General features: G+C 41.4%; 1 protein-coding gene and 1 pseudogene across 2 annotated transcripts in view; one reads left to right on the forward strand and one right to left on the reverse strand.

Annotated features, from left to right (window-relative positions):
* The first annotated feature begins 4522 nt into the window (after window positions 1-4522).
* Window positions 4523-6716, forward strand: LOC306775636 (parapinopsin-like; annotated as a pseudogene). Its single transcript has 3 exons — window positions 4523-5113; window positions 5767-5845; window positions 6606-6716. The product of its transcript is annotated as a parapinopsin-like (transcript).
* A 3095-nt stretch (window positions 6717-9811) lies between these two features.
* cacna1da (calcium channel, voltage-dependent, L type, alpha 1D subunit, a) overlaps window positions 9812-18086 on the reverse strand; it is a gene marked incomplete at both ends in the record, with an annotated part of 48126 nt that continues 39851 nt past the window's right edge. The window contains 13 exons of the mRNA XM_079265411.1: window positions 9812-10117; window positions 10294-10611; window positions 10847-10953; window positions 11236-11375; window positions 11553-11681; window positions 12334-12360; window positions 13179-13576; window positions 13988-14104; window positions 14934-15067; window positions 16806-16907; window positions 17062-17164; window positions 17278-17374; window positions 17477-17604. Coding sequence (XP_079121537.1) covers window positions 9812-10117; window positions 10294-10611; window positions 10847-10953; window positions 11236-11375; window positions 11553-11681; window positions 12334-12360; window positions 13179-13576; window positions 13988-14104; window positions 14934-15067; window positions 16806-16907; window positions 17062-17164; window positions 17278-17374; window positions 17477-17604 — 2106 coding nt within the window. The remainder of the gene's footprint in view (window positions 10118-10293; window positions 10612-10846; window positions 10954-11235; window positions 11376-11552; window positions 11682-12333; window positions 12361-13178; window positions 13577-13987; window positions 14105-14933; window positions 15068-16805; window positions 16908-17061; window positions 17165-17277; window positions 17375-17476; window positions 17605-18086) is intronic.

Here is an 18086-nt window from a genome sequence, read left to right on the forward strand (position 1 = left end):
CTGTACAGTAAAAATCCCGTCCCAACACCGTACTGGACTGCTGGACCCCGGTGCACAGTCTCCAGCCGTGGTTCTGCCAGCACGTACCCTACTGTATCTGAGAGAGAGAGAGAGAGAGAGCGAGAGAGAGGGAGAGAGAGAGAGAGAGAGAGAGAGAGAGAGAGAGAGAGAGAGAGAGAGAGAGAGAGAGAGAGAGAGAGAGAGAGTCACCTTCCAGCCTCAATACTCCTCTCATTCGCCGTTCTCTGAAGAGGGAAACCCCCTCAGTCGGTTCTGTGCTGCAATGATCACAAACCTTTTATTCTTGGAAACGTGTCGTCTGAGTGTTTGAAACAAAGACTGAAAAGCTTAAGGAGGCGAAATCGACCCTGATTCCTGGAGTCGAGGGGGGTTCCTCAATTTCCAACTGAGAATTAGCAGCATGCAGGTGTTTGCCGGCCACAGATCTACCGAGAATAATTTAAATTCTTCAGCAAAATGCTGATGATCGATGTGAACTTTGGTTCTTCTCTGCGACGCACTTCTCTCATGTCGACTGCTCAGAAGTTGTTGCATTTAACGCTGACGCTGCAGTATACTACACGCTTGAACTGCTCTCCCCCAGCTCCACGCTGCACACACACACACACACACACACACACACACACACACACACACACACACACACACAAAACCCGCGAAAGCGTGGGATTTTATTACAACTGCAATGGTATTATTATGGATTACGTCATGGATTCGTAAGAATATGGAAGTTAAAATAAGCAGCACACAATAAGGGGAGATTCCGGACATAAAATGGCTCTCTGGGCGATAATGAGACTGCAGATGTTTCATGGAGGCTTCCGCACTGCCAGCAGCATAAAAGACAAACAATGTGCACATTGAGTTCAGACAATGAACAGTATACAAAACAACCAAAATGAGAGACAGTGGTGGAAGAAGTATTCAAATGATTTACTTTAGTAAAAGTGCAGCATAAAGACACACAATTTCATGTGAAAGTCCTGCACCCAAAATTATAAAAGCGTTATGTTCTTATAGCATTTATTATTAATGTAATAATGCAGCCTAGCCTACTTTAATTTTGTCCCTGGTCAAAGTGGAGCTTATTTGAGCCATTTCATTTGTGATAATGCATATTTTATAATCTTACGTTTTGTATGTCAACCTTTAATTTGAAAAATATTTCTAACTAATGCTCCTAAATAAATGGTGAAAAGTAGGCTACAATATTTCCTACTGAAATGGGGTGAAGTAGAAGTATGAGACAAATACAACCTTGTGTATTTTTCTGTGAATAACTGAAGTCTGATGATTCATTAATGACGTCACTGGACCCAATAGGTACAGACTAAAGGTGTAGTGAGTTAGCGCCTCTGTCGCGAGACTGAAGAAACAACTCATGAAGTTTATGAAGTAGGCTTTGAAGTTTCAGTCGGTGTCATCAGTGCTTACTATATAAAATAAGACTGGACAATGTTCCCGTCGTCTTCTCTGAACGCTGATTAGGACGCGATAATGATGTCAATGCAGCAGGCGGGTTGATGCACCACCACCTTCACCACCACCAGGAACCGTGTTTCCACTTGAAGCTTTTATTAGTTTAGTAATTGCATCGTACATCAAAGTTGTGAGGAGCCTGTACTGTCTGGGACGTGCCGATAAGGTTCCTGCACGTTGGATGATGGACAGTATCATCCAGCCTCTCTCACAACACAGCCTCCGTGAGTGCTTTAATGAACTATTGATGGCAAATAAATGCAGTTCTCTGTCACAATATACTGAAAAAAGTCCACTAGTTGTATTTGTCCAGTTGAAGACACGACTGGGACTCATGCTGAAGTGTCTTTGAGCAAGGAATGTGTTACCTTCTTCCGGGTCGTTGCACCAGTCTCACCATCCTCAACGCATCAGGATACACAACACATTCTCAACTTGATTGCAGTTGTCTATGTTTATTCGCAGGGAGAATTAAAGGAACAACTCTGTGTCCCAGCTGTGCACATGGCTCCCAGCATTCACAGTCCTACTATAAATATATCCAGTAACATTGTGTGGGTGTTTTCCTTGGTACCTTCATCACATCACATCTCAAATACTGTCCGCAGCAGGTAACAGCGTTTTTGGCATGTTTGGCGGTGACAATCCCAAAATCGACTGCCTCTGTCAAGCAAACTTTTTCAGCTCTCATATACATTAAAACGTATTCAAGAAATACAACTGGGGAGGCTGGACTGTCTTCACTGGCGTCCATGAATGGAGAAGAACCTCTGGCTGGAACTGAACCGCACCGATGTTCTGTACAACCGTGGGATTAAACTCTTATAACCAAAGAGAGGAGGCTGGACTTTGTCTTTAGTGATAAGCAGCTTTGGTAAGTCAACTGCTTTTGTGTTTTTTACATCTGCAGTAGCCTTACTGCTGTGTTCATTTTTACATCGTGTTGTTTTTCATGATATGGTTAATATTGTTCCCTCTGATCTGAATGATATTTGAATGACATTTTGGACAGACATGGATGTAAACTACAACTTGACTGGTTAGGGAGACGGAGGTTTCTAGTTGACCTTATATGGTTATGGCTGATACTAGGGGAGGATCAGCCAAGAAAAAAAGATAAGAATAGACCAAATAAAATAAAAAAGAGCTAAAAGTCAAGGTGATAGAGCATGGAATAAAACATGAGTTAACCTTGGTGAGTCATTGAACAGATGGAGAGAATTGCAGGATTTTACAAAACCAATCCTGAATTGTCCCCCTTCCTCCTAGATTGTGATATTTTATTCATACAGCATTGCGTTTCCTTTTACACCACCAGCCCTCGGTCCAGCCTCATTCTCGGGCTCATTCACATTAAAGGAGGAAGGAAAATAACATGGGATACGGCTATATTGATTTTTCAGACGAAAAATATGTTTGGGCCCAATGGACTTGGAAGTTGTAACTCCACGGTTTGGCCACGATGTAAAATATGCTTCAATGTGTGGTGCTCTTTCCTGGAGCGGTGATTATTGAAAACACTGCTTTCATCCTCAGGGGCCGACAGCATCAACACAAAATATAAGTTCCTTGTTGTTTCTGTAAAGACAAATAGTTAAGGTTGAAGTGCAAGCTTATTCTGGGGCTTATTCTGTCATGCATCATTTAATCCACAGCTCTTTGAGGAGTTTTTGTCCAGAATGGCTCGATGTAAGTTTATGCTTATCCTTGGAAATAGAAGTTTGACGAAATAATTTGAATTCAATGGTCACCATGTAGTTGAGAAAAGATACAGGGGAAAAGCTTTACATGAAGGCATAACGCTATTTATTAGGAGCCAGACTGCTGTTGAACTCTCAACCCAAACAGTTGTAATCTCTTTCTTGACTTGATTGGACGTAAACCTCTTCGAGGGTTAAACTTCGGACACCTGCCATGTTCAGTCCGGAGGCTTAACCTCGCCTCATGCCTTCAGCAGACGCCGGATAATTCATACCAGACCACCTACAACTGTCAACTTCTTCTCATCCTGTGAACTGTTCCTGCAGAGAGATTACATCTCACCTCGAGGAATTACGAGGAATTAAACCGTTCCCACATACTGATTCATCAAACCACAACTTGAAAGTTTAAATCTGACAAATTAACTTTGTGGCTTCTTCTACTTATGTCTGTTGAAATAAAAATAATTAAAATGCTTCAGTAATAGTCAAGAAAATACAAGCAAGTGTCCACCAGAATATGTCTTCTACTTGGCATTGATTTGTGCAGTTAATACTTCCATGGTGCAATGATGTTTTGCAGCAGGTTTAAATTAATCAATTTGCCATTTTCCACATTTGGGTTGAATATAAACAGTTTTCAAAGGAGGAAGATCATGCTTACAAAATCAATTTTGACATAAACGTTCTACCTTTTCTCATTTATCTGAGACTTGATGACTGTAACTCTCTTTATTTGGGAGTCAGTCAGTCTCACCTGCAGCTTGTCTACAGTGCAGCAGACAGACTCCTCACTGCTACCAACAAGGCAGACCACGTAAACACATGATCCCTCTTATTTAGTTGGCAAAGCCATCGTTTTCGTTTTTTTCCCAAATGTACTTGAATGATTCTGTAAAGCAGTTTGGTAAACATCTATTGTTATTACATAAGCTCTATAAATAAGTTGACCTGACTGCTGATTGTACTTTCTCTGATCCCTGGTTTATGTAAGGAGAGCAAAGGCGACAGAGAGAACCAGAAGGAGATCATCAATATTTACTGTATTTACAGACACGCCTCCTCTGAGCATTTCTTTTTTTGCACTTCTTTAGGGGGCTGATGCGGAGCAGTGTGGAGCCTATTTAAGTGCCTTTACAATTTGGCAACAGGTGAGGGATCAAGGATCATCATTTGGAGGAATCACTCTTTGTTAAGTCCAGATCTGGAGGACTTATGCTTAGACTGTGGCATCTAATCTCCGCTGTCCCACTACAGCAGTGACATATTCTACACCCAGTAGCTCTGAGACTTCCTGACCACCGTTTGGAAGCTTTGCATCCATGCAACCATCAGTTTTTTTCTCAAATGCTTCCTCCTATGTGGGACCACATGGGGAACCCCCTCTGTCACGCACTGGCTTCATCATTCTCGCCATCATTATGGCCCTTGTCACCGGTCCGGCCATCATACTCAACTCTACTATTTTTCAGGCACTTCCCTGCTTCTCTCATGTGTCCCCCTGACTTTGTTTTCCCTCACTGGTCCGCAGGCATCACATCGCTGTGTACAGTTGCTCTGATTGCAGTGGAGAGGATGTTTGTTGTGTGTAAGCCGTTGGGACAGATAACCTTCCAAAAGAAACATGCAGTCGGAGGTATTGCCTTATCCTGGTTGTGGTCCCTCTGTTGGAACTTACCTCCCCTGTTTGGCTGGGGCAGGTATGAGCTGGAGGGCGTCGGGACGTCCTGTGCACCCGACTGGCACAACCAAGACCCTAAAAACGTCTCCTACATCCTGGCTTACTTTGCTGTGTGCTTTGCAGTTCCCTTTGCGCTTATCTTGGCATCTTACACGAAGCTAATGTGGACATTACACCAGGTGAGCATCTATAAATGTGGCTTCATCACAGGCAGTGGTGTAAAGTATCTCCTGTAAGTACATTTACTCAAGTACTGAACTTAAGTACATTTTTGAGGTGCCATTCTTGAGTATTTTCACACTTAAGAGGGAAATATACCACTTTTTTATCCATTACATTGATTTGACATCTGCAGTAAATTACATCCTGCAAATCCCAACGCCAGCTGCCCCTCAATTCAGATGTCAATGAATTTTTAAAAAGCCAATATCCCCTCTAAATTTCTCCGATGTTTTTATTGAAATAACTTTTCCAGGCCAAAAGATTCAGAGACATTTTGATTGCTCAAAGAGAGAGAGAGAGAGAGAGAGAGAGAGAGAGAGAGAGAGAGAGAGAGAGAGAGAGAGAGAGAGAGAGAGAGAGAGAGAGAGAGAGAAAACACACACAAAAAATAAATAAAAAATTGGTGTTGCAGACATCATCTCACAGCCCCTCACATTTATCTTGTGACCCATTGGAGGGGACCAGAACCCCATGTTCGGAACCACTGGACTACACTTGATATTTAAAATGAGCTTCACCTCGACCAGCTGTCAGTAAAATGCTGCTTACTTGTTGCATCAGTAATCATTATAATATATCACTCACATGGGCCATTTTTCTGCAGAATGAGTACTTTTAATTTGTATTCTTAAAGCACATATTACTGATAATGTATTTTTAAAGAAGTGGCACAGTGCCAGTTCACCTGGCCAAGAGCAGCACTGCGTTCAACCCTATCATCTACATCTATCTCAACAAACAGGTAATGTAACAACACATACACACAAGAATTGAATTGATCCACATATGATGAAAAGAATGTAGGAAAAACTTGCTGCGAATCAGCTCTAAATACTTCACGTCAGCTCCATCTAGTGGTATTGATGGACAGTATACCTCGTTTTAGGATATATTCTTAAGACATAACAACATTTGAATGTAATAATAACTCTTTCATTATTTTAAGTCTTCCCTTACAATAAAGTTTTTTAATAGAATTCCTTCATTCTTATTTTTTTAAACACGTTGTCTTTGTAAGCAGATACAAATACATTTTAATGTGTTTATTAACGTACAATCTTTGTCAATAATGAACAACAACTTCTCCTATAAAGACATATTTTACATTATTACAATGGCGTTACGACCACATTAAAAAACACTTATTTCTGTCCACAACTACATTACAGTCATAACACACGATGTCATGAACCATTAATAAAAGCTTTATACACTGCTTATAAATGATAAATAGGGGGAGTTAAAGAAAAATGTTATAATTATTCAAGTTGTGGTTCATTCAACAATATATTCAACAATTTTGTGAAATATGAGTTACATATTATATAACAAATATTACATAGCACGTATAATTTTTCTGATTTGGATGTATTTTATGCGCAGAATGATGCACCTTGTACTAGTAGCTGAATGATGTTTGAATGTTATTCCATTAAAAGAGGAGACAGTATGTTTTGTCTTGGTAAAACGTTTTACTCTTTGTCTCCTTTTGCTGTCCATAGGTTCGTAAATACGCAGTGCCCTTCCTGCTGTGTAAAGAGCTCTTGGAGGACGATGAGGCATCAGAGGCAACGACTGTGGAGATTTCCACCAACAAAGTGTCTCCTGCTTGAAATGTAAAAACCCCGACAGCTGTGTATTCACAAGATCTTTGCCTGAAATGTATAAAAATCTGTTCCACGTTTGTGTCTTTTTAAAGTTTAATTTAGAGTTTAATTGTGATTTTATCGGTGACGATCTCTTTAATTTCACGGGTACAGACTTATTGGTGTCCAGTGTCTCTAAAAAAGGGCAGAATACAAATAAACCACAACAGTAATTCAGCATAAGTTTATTCAATGATGATCAATAGAAAATAAAATATCAGTGTCGATTCAAATAAAGTAAAGGCCAAAATTAAATGAAAAATACAAAATATGTATTGATAAAAAACCCAGAAGGTCATAGTAAAGCATTTGCTACTAAGAGAAATTATGTTTACTGAATAAAAACATTAAGGAGCAAATATCAAGACTTTCAAGTAGAACATTACCATGGGTCTTTCCATACTTTTGTACATATTTTACATTATATTCTATTTTAATACAGCTTTCAGAACATTAATAGTTGTAATCGTAATTATAATCATAACAATATGAAGAAAACCAATAGAAACGTTCAAATCAATATGTGTTTCTCTGAACTGGTACTTTACCTTTTTTTTTTTCTACCTGCGAACAGAGAAACATTGCACCTTGAAAATATCTTTTAATACTTTTTCAATCCCAGCATTGTAAGGTGAGGTGTAAATGACAAATATAGATTCCACTAAACCATACACACGTCCACAAAAAGTACAAAAATGTCTCACCTTAATACACAAATCTGTTTAGAAAAAGGAGAAACGAAAGCACTATACAGTTACTTGTGCAAAGACAAACAGCTATGTGCTAATATTTAAATACCATTGGTATAGACCGAACCAAATCATTATTTTCTTTTTTCAGGAATCCCTGACATGAGGTAAAAGTAAGTTCTTTTCATCTTTAGTTTAACACAACTTTTAAAAGTGTTTACAAAATAATGCATATCTTCAGTTCATCAGTACTGTAATTGCTACGAATAGTACAATGTGCCTGTTATGTGCATTGGTCCTTTTATATGACAGTCATCAACAAAAGGACTGGAACACATTTATTTTTTTTCACTCACAAACAATTCAAAGAGCCCTTTCAATGTGCACACAAAATGGAAAACCTACATTTTCATGACAGTATTCGGTTGATTTAGAGTACAGTACGCACTCGCCGACAAATCAAACACTCATGAACGACACATTACCCCTAAATATCCGTGGTGCTAATTCAAACTCTCCATGGTAAAAGCCCACTTCTGCTTATTTATACCAGTAACCGTAATGTAATATATGAATAAATGGTCATTGATAAAAACTTAATAGATATTTAGTTGTCTTTTTGTTCCAACTTGTGGGATTTAGTTGCTCCTCTTTATGCATCCAGGGTGAGTTTTCTCATTAATAAATCTGATCAGGGGAAAAACACAAAGGTTCAAACCTAATCAAAGACTCTACTGCGGGACACTGTGACAGACAGGTAAGTTGAGACAATGATATGTTGTCACTGTTGCCGAACGAGGTACACTGTACTGAATGCAGGAACCAGGCCGGCTGAGAGGGCGAGGGGTTAGTATTGCTTAGCCTCTCTCCAGCATCCTGACACCAGGACACCCTCTGTCCTTCCACCTACAACACACATTGGACTGTTTCTGACCTTTGGATGTGTGCATGCGTCTCCTGCCACCACAGGCTGCGAGGACTCGCACACTACACGAAGGCTAAGATGTGATTGCCAAGATTCAGTACAAAGGTTAAATGGAAGTACACCATCAACAAAGAGCATGTCATGGAAAATCCCAGCACAAGCTATGAGAAATATTAATTTATCCCTGTTATTACCATCTATCATTTCTCGTCCTCTCAGCAGCAAAAAGGCATTTCAGTGGGGTGTGACGAAACCTAGGTTTGACTCTGAAACCAACTAAAAAAGCAGCATTGTTAATGCACTGTGCATTTTAAATTCTTGTGCATGCCCTGCACAAAATATGCAAACAAATGTGTTCATCACATCTGTATAAAATTTCAGCGCTGGATCCATAAAATGCTCCTTTAAAGGGGGCTTAACCTTATGCAACTGGTGTTGGTTTAATGAAGTAACACATGTACTCCTAAGCTAAGAAATCAAAGTCATTTGCATATCTTGTGCAGTAGTGATGTCACACAAGTAGAACCTCTTAATAATGCTGTTTCCATCGGCAAAATAAAGGGTGCATATTAGCAACAAAAGGCAAATAAATATCGGAACCTACCAAATAAAATAATGCAAGTCTGCTTTTATAGCAGGAGTCACAAGGGTCCATATTGCTGATCTTTTAAATTATACATAATTACAAAATATAGAATATCTCTTTACAAAGTTAATTTTGTTCTATAATACAATTTACAGCATATCAACTATGAAATATTAATCAGGATATTCTAAGAATTTAAAATAACCTGCCTGCATCACAAATGCTTTTGTCACTTCAAAAGTACATATCTCAAGTTGAATGATGCTATAAGTAGGACAGTTATTTCCTGCATAATCTGGTACAACTCTACTGGTGCTCTTCACTTTTTGACTCAGCTGTAGCGCTCATTAAACGGTCTGCAATAACAACAAAGGGATCAACTCATACTAACAACTACGGGAAGAGATATGCCTTTTCATGCTTGCATTGAAAACTTGCATGATATGCCAAACCTTATTAAAGTGACCGAGGTAATGACATCGTACATCTGATTGTCATCACCATTAGAGACCCGCCCTAGAGAGTATCTCACACCTTTGCGAGTTGGTCCGTTTTTCACTGGCATCAATACAGACACATCTGATTGGCTGGAGCTGAACCTGTATGTCACCTCCAGCACAAGGCCTTTGACAGCAGGGTGCAGTCAGTCCCTCTGTGCTCAGCCGGGATGGTATCTGGCTCTGTGTTATGAGAACAATTAAATGAACAGGACTAATGTGTCTCTCTTCTATATGCCTTTTCTCTTCAATGTTAAAGGCACTTCTTTTGGTCGGAGCCAACAGATGCATTTTTTTATTTTTTTTTGACTGATTTTAGTCTGACAAGGTTCTAAATAGCAGATTTCCGTTCGATCCAGCCACTGCTATAAAGTCGTGATGCAGATCATCTCGTCTGCCAGGTCCTCCTCATAAGGAGCTCTCGGTTCTCTCTCTGGCTCCTCGTCGCTGTAGCTGGCTGCAGTGTCCTGCAGTTCATAGTCCCTTGGAGTCAGCAGTGGGAACACGTTGACCCCGTTGACGATCGGAGGAATCCCTCCGTTCAGCAGGTGGCTGGCTGCGCTCTCCATCTCATCTATTGTCATCTCACACGCGTCTGCTATCTCGTGCTTTGTGGCAGCGACGAACTTGGGATCCTTGGCATATCGCCCAAGCCCTTCTGATATCAAAACCTGCTCGACAGAATGAGAGGAAAAAAAATATGTTCGAGTGGATTGTTCTTGTTTCAGTTTTCTGGCTTTTCCAGTTTTGTTTTGACAGCAGCATAAATCTGTGCCTGTGAGATCAAATTACACACACACACACACACCTCTCCTCTTCCTACATCCCTACCAAGGCTCAAACTCACCGCTTCCACAAGGCTGGTGGCGCTACCTCTCTTCTGGTGGTACTGGTTGTGGTATTCAGGTGGCACCTGCAGGTGGACAGGTGAGTACATCCTCTGGGAGAACTCGGGGTCATCTGTGTACCAGGAGCTCTTGCGCACAGACACTTGGCTGCTAGCAGCGCTCTCCCTGTGTGGGTGGTCCACGCGGATGAGAGGGGTGTAGTACGGTGACTGGTCTTTACTGGCCGGTGTGGCAGGAGGAGTGGCCCAGGAGCGGGTGGAGCGGGTTGGGGAGAGGCGGTGGGCTCTGCTGGAGTCCAGGCCTGCTACAGCCATAATCTGTTGGATCAGAAGAGACACATGACACAAACTCTGTTCTACTCTACTCAGGCACATTTTACTAACTCCAGGAGGATATGTGCACGATTTATCTTGCTTCAACAAATGCACGTTTTATATTATTTAATTTAGAGACTGTAAATAATAAACAAATTCTAAAAATGTCTAAGATGTGGTACGGTGTTCAAAACAATATAAGTGAGCAAACACGAGAGACATGGGCAGCCTGTGTTACCTGCTGCTGCATAAGGTGCAGTGGTAGAGCAGTACGCTGATGTGGAAGCTCGTCCTGGCTACTTTGTCTGCGCAGACACTCAAAGTTGAAGGATGGCCTTCTGTGACCTGAGTGAGTCAGGAGTGAACCAGTGAGTGACCTCATGCAGGAAGCTTTGACAGCATGCGAACACTCAAGGAATATGAAACCTGGTGAGTGGGTAAATCATACAGTGGGTGTAAAACGTATTGGTATGAATGCATTCAGTAGAGTGACTCTTTGACAACAAAAAAAAGCTGTTTAATGAGTTATTTTATCCAGAGCTTTTAGTTTATAGAATAATATATATAGTGTATAGATACGTATAAGGTAAACATGCTTATGCTGCAGGATTCATGGGGTCAAGATACCTTGAGGCGTGGCAGGAAGCAACCGTCTCTTTGGTGACCTCCTTGAGTCGTGGTAGAGAGGCTGCTCGTCATCGTCATAGTAACTGTCAGGGTGATGGTAACCTTTGGGAGTCTCATACTCCGTGTCACTGTTCTGATACCTGTCAACACACAGAATTAAGAGCATGATGGCCGGCAATAGTCTTACACACACTATCCCAACACCCATAAGAAACCATTGAGTTTGTGATTCTTTATAAATCTTTGTACACGTGTTCTATTCTGAGCCGGGTACAAATGCACATACAACTGGCCACACGAGTCAGAAAGAGTAATACCTGTCCCCTGACAGCATACTGTCGTCTTCATAAAACTCCTCCCCGCTGTAATACTCCCCAGAAAGGCGGTCTTCATCAAGCTCCTCCTCCCTGCGGATGGTGGGGTGGTGTCCATCTACTCCGTGGGACCTGATGAAAGGTTAGAGCACAGGGGTCACAGCGTGCCCGCTGCTGCTGTTCAGTGACGTAACTGGAATATGGCCATGCACTGCCATGCAGACTCCAGTCTCCAGGGGACAGCGATGCAACCGATCACTCTTATAAATATTAACCACATCCAAACCAAGACAACAGGCAGAGGTTTCGCGCTAAAGAGATCACTCTGTCGACACGCCATCCACCCTGAGGCCCGCCGTTAAAACACCGATTTTTTCTGGAGTGAACTAAGTGTAGGACTTTGCAATTATTTTCAGAACCAGCGGTGACTAGTAGTGCGGTTTTTAAAACATTCTCATACACCACCTTGTTTTTGAGCATCTGGGTGCTTGTGCAAAGGAAACTTTTACACATGCATAAAGCAGGGCTGCTCTCAGCGATATGCTGGCCACTGACATTTATGTTATTTCTATTTCAAAGCATTGACACAACTGCGTTATAACAGAGGCAGATGACAACCAGACGAATGACCGGCCAGCATGTAGCGCATAACACTGACTTAACAAGGATGCAACCATTCGCCGATTCAAAATCAAGTCAAAATGAATCAAATAAACATAAAAATAAAGTCCTTCCTTTGCTGTTGAGACATACTGCTGGAGCCAAACCTATAAAAGCAACATACCTAACATAGGTCTCATAGTAGCGCCTTCTGTCCCAAGATAGCAGAGGGATGGTTGAGAGAAAGCATTTTGGTTAGGAAGGAGAAAAGGGAGGAGAGAACACAGAGAAAAGGACAGAGAAAGCATGACATATATATCATACAGTATATGAAACATATACAGCATTCTCATATATATATATATATATGTATGAGGAGGACAGAGCGTGATGGCTGATGTGGACTCCAGTGTTGGTTGACAATTCCATTTTCTATTCTTGAGATAAGAAACAAACAAAAAAATCATTTGTCTTTTGTAAAGTGGCAGCAATGAAATTGTCCCCCAAACTTATTGGGTACTGAAGAAAAACAGGCCCAATGGAGCGGCTGAATAAACATCGGATGGGAAATCATGAGATAAGTGCACTATTGATCACTTATGAAATGAACTGTCAGTGTGAGAGTAGGATTGTGACCCATTATGAAGTGAAGGGTTTACAATAAAGGTTTGTGAAAAGGAAAGGTTTTACAAGAAGCCAGGTCCTGCCTGTTGAAAAAAAAAGACTTTGCAACAGATAATAATTTAAAATAAGATGTCCTCCTTGTTGCAGCGAGCACTCGATGCATAGAAACTTGTGTTTTCTTATTTTATTTAATAAGTTAATTCCTCAGTCAGAGAGCTGCTTGAAGCGACTAAGAAAACATCTCCGGTGAGGTTTTCTTTTTCCTATCTATTCAATTTCCACATCTGGCAAGTTCAGGAATAAGAACACACCCCCAAATAAAATGTGCTGAAAGGTCTGAATCTACATCTGTTGTTTGAACTATTTCTGCAGCAGATCAAAGGCTGGCGATCGGCGTGTGGATACCTTTGACCCTGGGGTGTCCGTGGCTTGTCGTAGTCGTAGTCGGAGTTGCGAAGACCCGGGTAGCCATTGGGAGGCGCGTGTTCATAGTAACGATGGTGTCCTCCGTTGGGAAGACTGGACGCGTTGGCGTTGTTGAGGTTGACGTTGGTGGATTTGGGAGACTTGCCGTAGGAGTTGTGGTGGCGGTGGTGGTGGTGGTGGCGGTGGTGATGGTGGTTGGGGTGGTTGGGGTGGGACATTGCGTTGGCTCGAGACAGGCGTCCCACCGGCTGCTCCATGTGGGCGTAGTGAGGCGGAGGCTGCACCTGCAGAGGTCGCTGTGTGGCGTTGGTCTGGTGGCCGTTGGATCGCCGGTGACCGCCATTCATGAGATGGTTACCGAAGAGTCCACCATTACGCTGCGAAGGAATGCTCAAAGTCAATCCTCCAGAGCCTCGACTTCTTACAAAGCAGCAGAACAAATGTGCTATTGATGTTAAGTCTCAGGACTGATTTCTTTTTCAGAAATTGTATGAGCAAAAATAAGTTCAAAAGCTGGTTCATGGCACATGACGTGAGCAAACATGAATGCACTTTTGTTTGAATTGAAATGAAGGAAAACAAAGGAAGCCAAAACAAACCAAATGATCCAAAAGCTACGTATTGTAGCAACATAAATTAAAGACAACAGCTAGTATTTAAATTCAGATGATTCATATTTCACTGAGTACATTTCCTTTTATAGCTTTAAACAAAAATGGAAAACACCAACAACTTTACAAACACAATATTTAAAATGTCCTCTTGTCATGTAAAATTTAATCAGTTACCCTATAAATTTCCTCGTCTTCCTCTGGAATAAAGTCTACTAGCTCGTCATCTTGCAGATCACATGATATCGCTCGGCGAATTTCGGGCCCAATATCATGCAGCGTGCGAAGGCCAGCCTGTAACCATGACAATAAGAGGGCTAAACGCTACAGCGGGGAACCTTCATCTTACAACTCACAGTAGCAGATCTGAGGTCATACAGTCACAACCACCACACATACTGGGCACACACACACACACACACCTGTGCTGGAATATGCAACACCTGACATTAACGGTATACTGACAGACTGTGTGAGATGAGAACACATAGACAGACAAATGTGCTCTCCTCAATGCAGCCTGCTGTGAGGATTACTCTTCTGAGATGTCTCGAGCAGCAGGGAGGGAATAATTACTTTTCTTCCTTTCCTTGATTTGTAGTTGTACTTCACCAAATTAGAACAATACACACAAATTGTCACTGTAATTAAATGAAAGGTTGGTCATGTTTACTGTCTGACAATGATATATGGGGTTATATTGTAGCCATATATCATACAGTACATCGTAAAGGTAACAGAAATGGCGACAAGCTTTGCGTGTGAATTTCATGAATCGATGAGTGAATTGTGAAAACACATGAAAATATGGCTGGAGACGATGACACGCGCTTAACATCAACATATATGGTATCTAAAGACACAGATACACAAACAACAAATTCACACATTGGAAACAACAGCACAGTAACAGATTCATACTGTACACCAAGATCATGAACGTCCTGCTGGATCATAAACCATAACATTAGCACACTTAATGGCATTTGAATGAAATGCACAAAGACACATTTTACAGACTTGACACAACAGAATTGCAACGCTCATAAATCCATGTTTTCACTCAATTCTCTCTCTCTCATAAATAATACACACACACACACACACACAAGAGGAGACTCACCTGTAAAGCGATAGCTGTGTTGTTCTGCGACGGGTGAGCACTCACCAGGCCTTCCTCTTTACGTTTCTTGAATTTCCTAAAGTAGTCCTGTATCAGGAAGGTGGCATAGAACTTCCCCACGGTTACCTCATCATCTGAGTGAACAGACCACACAAATGCTTCCTGTGTCAGCAGGTCACTACACACAGAACCCCTCATCGAGAGAAGGAGACACGCTTCTCTTCTCTCGTCCATTCTCTATCAACTGTGGGTCCTTCTCCTCAGGACTACAGACAAGGGAGGCACTCTTCAACCCCAAATCAACCAAAAGTAATTCATATCCCAATTATATACATCCATCTTGATGGTGTATATACTGTACCTCAATCTGCACCACATGAGATCCTTTGCTGTGTTTTAAAAAAGAACAAAATGAATCAAATATTTGCCACAAACCCTTCATGTGTGTGTGGCTTTCTACACCTGAACAGCTTTAGGTGATCAATAACAGAATCAGATGTACAATTGTTTTGAAATTGGATGGATTCAATTGTATAAATAGGACCCACTAAAGCTGAGAGTAATAACTATTGTAACCTCTCTGTACAGGACAGGATGAGCAGACTCAAGGTCCGATAGACAACAAATAAACATACACTAGATGTCACAGAATACTGCTGCTTTTCAATCAGCAGTATGTAATTAGTAGTGAAATACAGGCTGCAAAAACAAGACTTTTAAATATTAAGATAACATTTGTCTGAAGCAACTGCCATTCATTTACCTTTGAGACACTTCTATAATTTGTTAAATATTTTTGAGATTTTTTACTGGGAGATAGGATGGTGTGTGAACCAAATTATTTGTTTTACATGTCAGAGAATGCCATTTAATTTACTACTTTAGCACATGCAAGCAAGCAGATCTACAGTATGCGTCATACATGTCAGTATGTTTGCGTGAATTCACCTGTTTGTGCTCATGTATGCCTGTTTGTTATATGTGTACGAGCCAGAGACGGTTGTACTTAAAACTGTGTGTTCACGGACGAACGTGGATGTTCACGGATGTATTTTTTGTCCCATTGGATTTTTTATTGTTATTGTTATTGTAGTGTGTGAGAATCATTCTGAAGCAGGGGTCTGAATCACTTTGAACAAGAACGCTGGGGACAGAGAGCGGAGAGAGAGGCAACACTAGTTCCATGCCACCACCCTAAAACAGAACTGCTTCAGAATATTCTGAAGAGCTTCAGAGTTTGGATACAGAGATATGAAAGTGTGAGAAGAATAAGCTGTGGAAGCTCAAGCGGTGAGAAAAGGACAGAGATTAAGACAACAGAGTGAATCAGAGGAACTGAGGAAAGAGAAAGAGAGACAGATACATAAGAAACGAGAGACGTATTAGTGAGGAAGACAGAGCATGCACTTGCACAGTGGTCTACAAGGCCATGCAAGCCCAAAGCCCAGCAGACAGTCAGTGGCCTCCATCAGCATCCACGGCAGGAGGGAGGAGTGTCGATCAAACACACACACATAGATAAGAAACACACTGCTGAAGGGACAACCAGGAGAAAATGAGCAGAGCAGAAACAGCACAACACAGCTTTACTTGTGTGTGAGCATCAATGTGTGTTGGCGAGTTTTTTATTTTAGGACATTGAAAGAGCAGTTTTGAGCTTCCTGTCATTTTATGCAAATAGCATATGGGCAGCATCTGGCGTGTGTGTGTGTGTGTGTGTGTGTGCTAGCGGCTTCAGCTTGATTTGTGTGTCAAACTACAACAGAAGGACAGAGAGGTGTGTGTGTGTGTGTGTGTGTGTGTGTGTGCGTGTGTGTGCGTGTGTGTGAGTGTGTGTGCGTGTGATTTCATTGACGGGCAGATTCCACTAACCACCAGCAGGAGGCACCATTTGGTCCAGCAGCTTCATGCTGGTTCTTTTCCAGATTTTCTTGATGACAGCGCGCAGCTCTTCATTGGCCTGCTCCAGATTACCTGCACCACAGGGAAATAAAAACGTCCCTAAGAAACCAGCGCTCCGGCCCACAGCCATTTTAAATCCAAGCAAGTTGGTGATTGAAGGCAACAGCAGAATATTGTATGTGTCTTTTTCAGGAGCGGTGTAATGGGATATATGTTTGGCTCATACCTTCTGTTTTGATCTTCAGGGCCGTGCGCACCAGTGCAAACAAAGTGGCGTTAAACATGACGGTGCCGTCACTGTTCAGGGGCATGTTCATGGCTACCAACCTCTGAAAGAAGAGAGCACATAGAGGCCTTTAACATGGTCAGGTCAGGCCAGCTGCATGATCAGTATGTCTGTTTGGATTTTGTAAATTAGATGTTAAATTAAGGGAGAAGAGACCTTGCAAGCCACTCTGTGAGGGCACAGTTTGCCGAAGCCGAGAGGAGGCTGGATACGACGAAGAAGTGTAACAACATCCAGATGTTTAATTCTGCCCCTTTATGAGAAAAAACAATGAAAGATCAGTGTACAGACAAACGACTGCACGGTCAAATGAATATGAAATACTTTCTGGTACTGACGGTAATAAAGCACATACTTAGCCTCTGGGTCGTACTCTGACCAAATTCTCTTGAATTCATCAAGGTGATGTGGACCAAGAATGGACCAATCACGTGTTAGATAGTCAAAGTTGTCCATGATGACTGCCACAAACAAGTTGATAATCTGGAGCGGCACAAGAAGATTGTGTTACATACATTTGCTTGGCATTGTGCGGAATATTCAATGTGTTTCAACGAATCATATCAATCACAATTACTAGACACAGATGTTGTTTTTGAAACTTGAGCAATCTAGGTTAAAATAAATCTGAACTTCAAAACAAAAGTGTAAATACTGGCTATCAGCCAGTTTAGAAAGGGCTGTGAATTATGGATGTTACATGCTATGACTAGATCAGATAAACTAAATGACAACAATAGATTGAATAGCATTGTTTGGTACTTTATTGGAAAGGAACTACTACGATGCTGTCTTGGTTGTTGCTCTCTCTTCCAACGTTTTATATTGTTTGCACCGATTATTATTGAGTTACGGCCAATGTCATATTACAACTTTGTTCAGTTCTCTAATTATTGGGAGCCATGTTGTTTATGGAATATCAGTGGAGCTGCATGGCCTGTAAATGAAAGGCAGGCTTTACATAT

The sequence above is a fragment of the Melanostigma gelatinosum genome (genome assembly GCF_949748355.1).
Source record: "Melanostigma gelatinosum genome assembly, chromosome: 3".
Lineage (NCBI taxonomy): Eukaryota > Metazoa > Chordata > Actinopteri > Perciformes > Zoarcidae > Melanostigma > Melanostigma gelatinosum.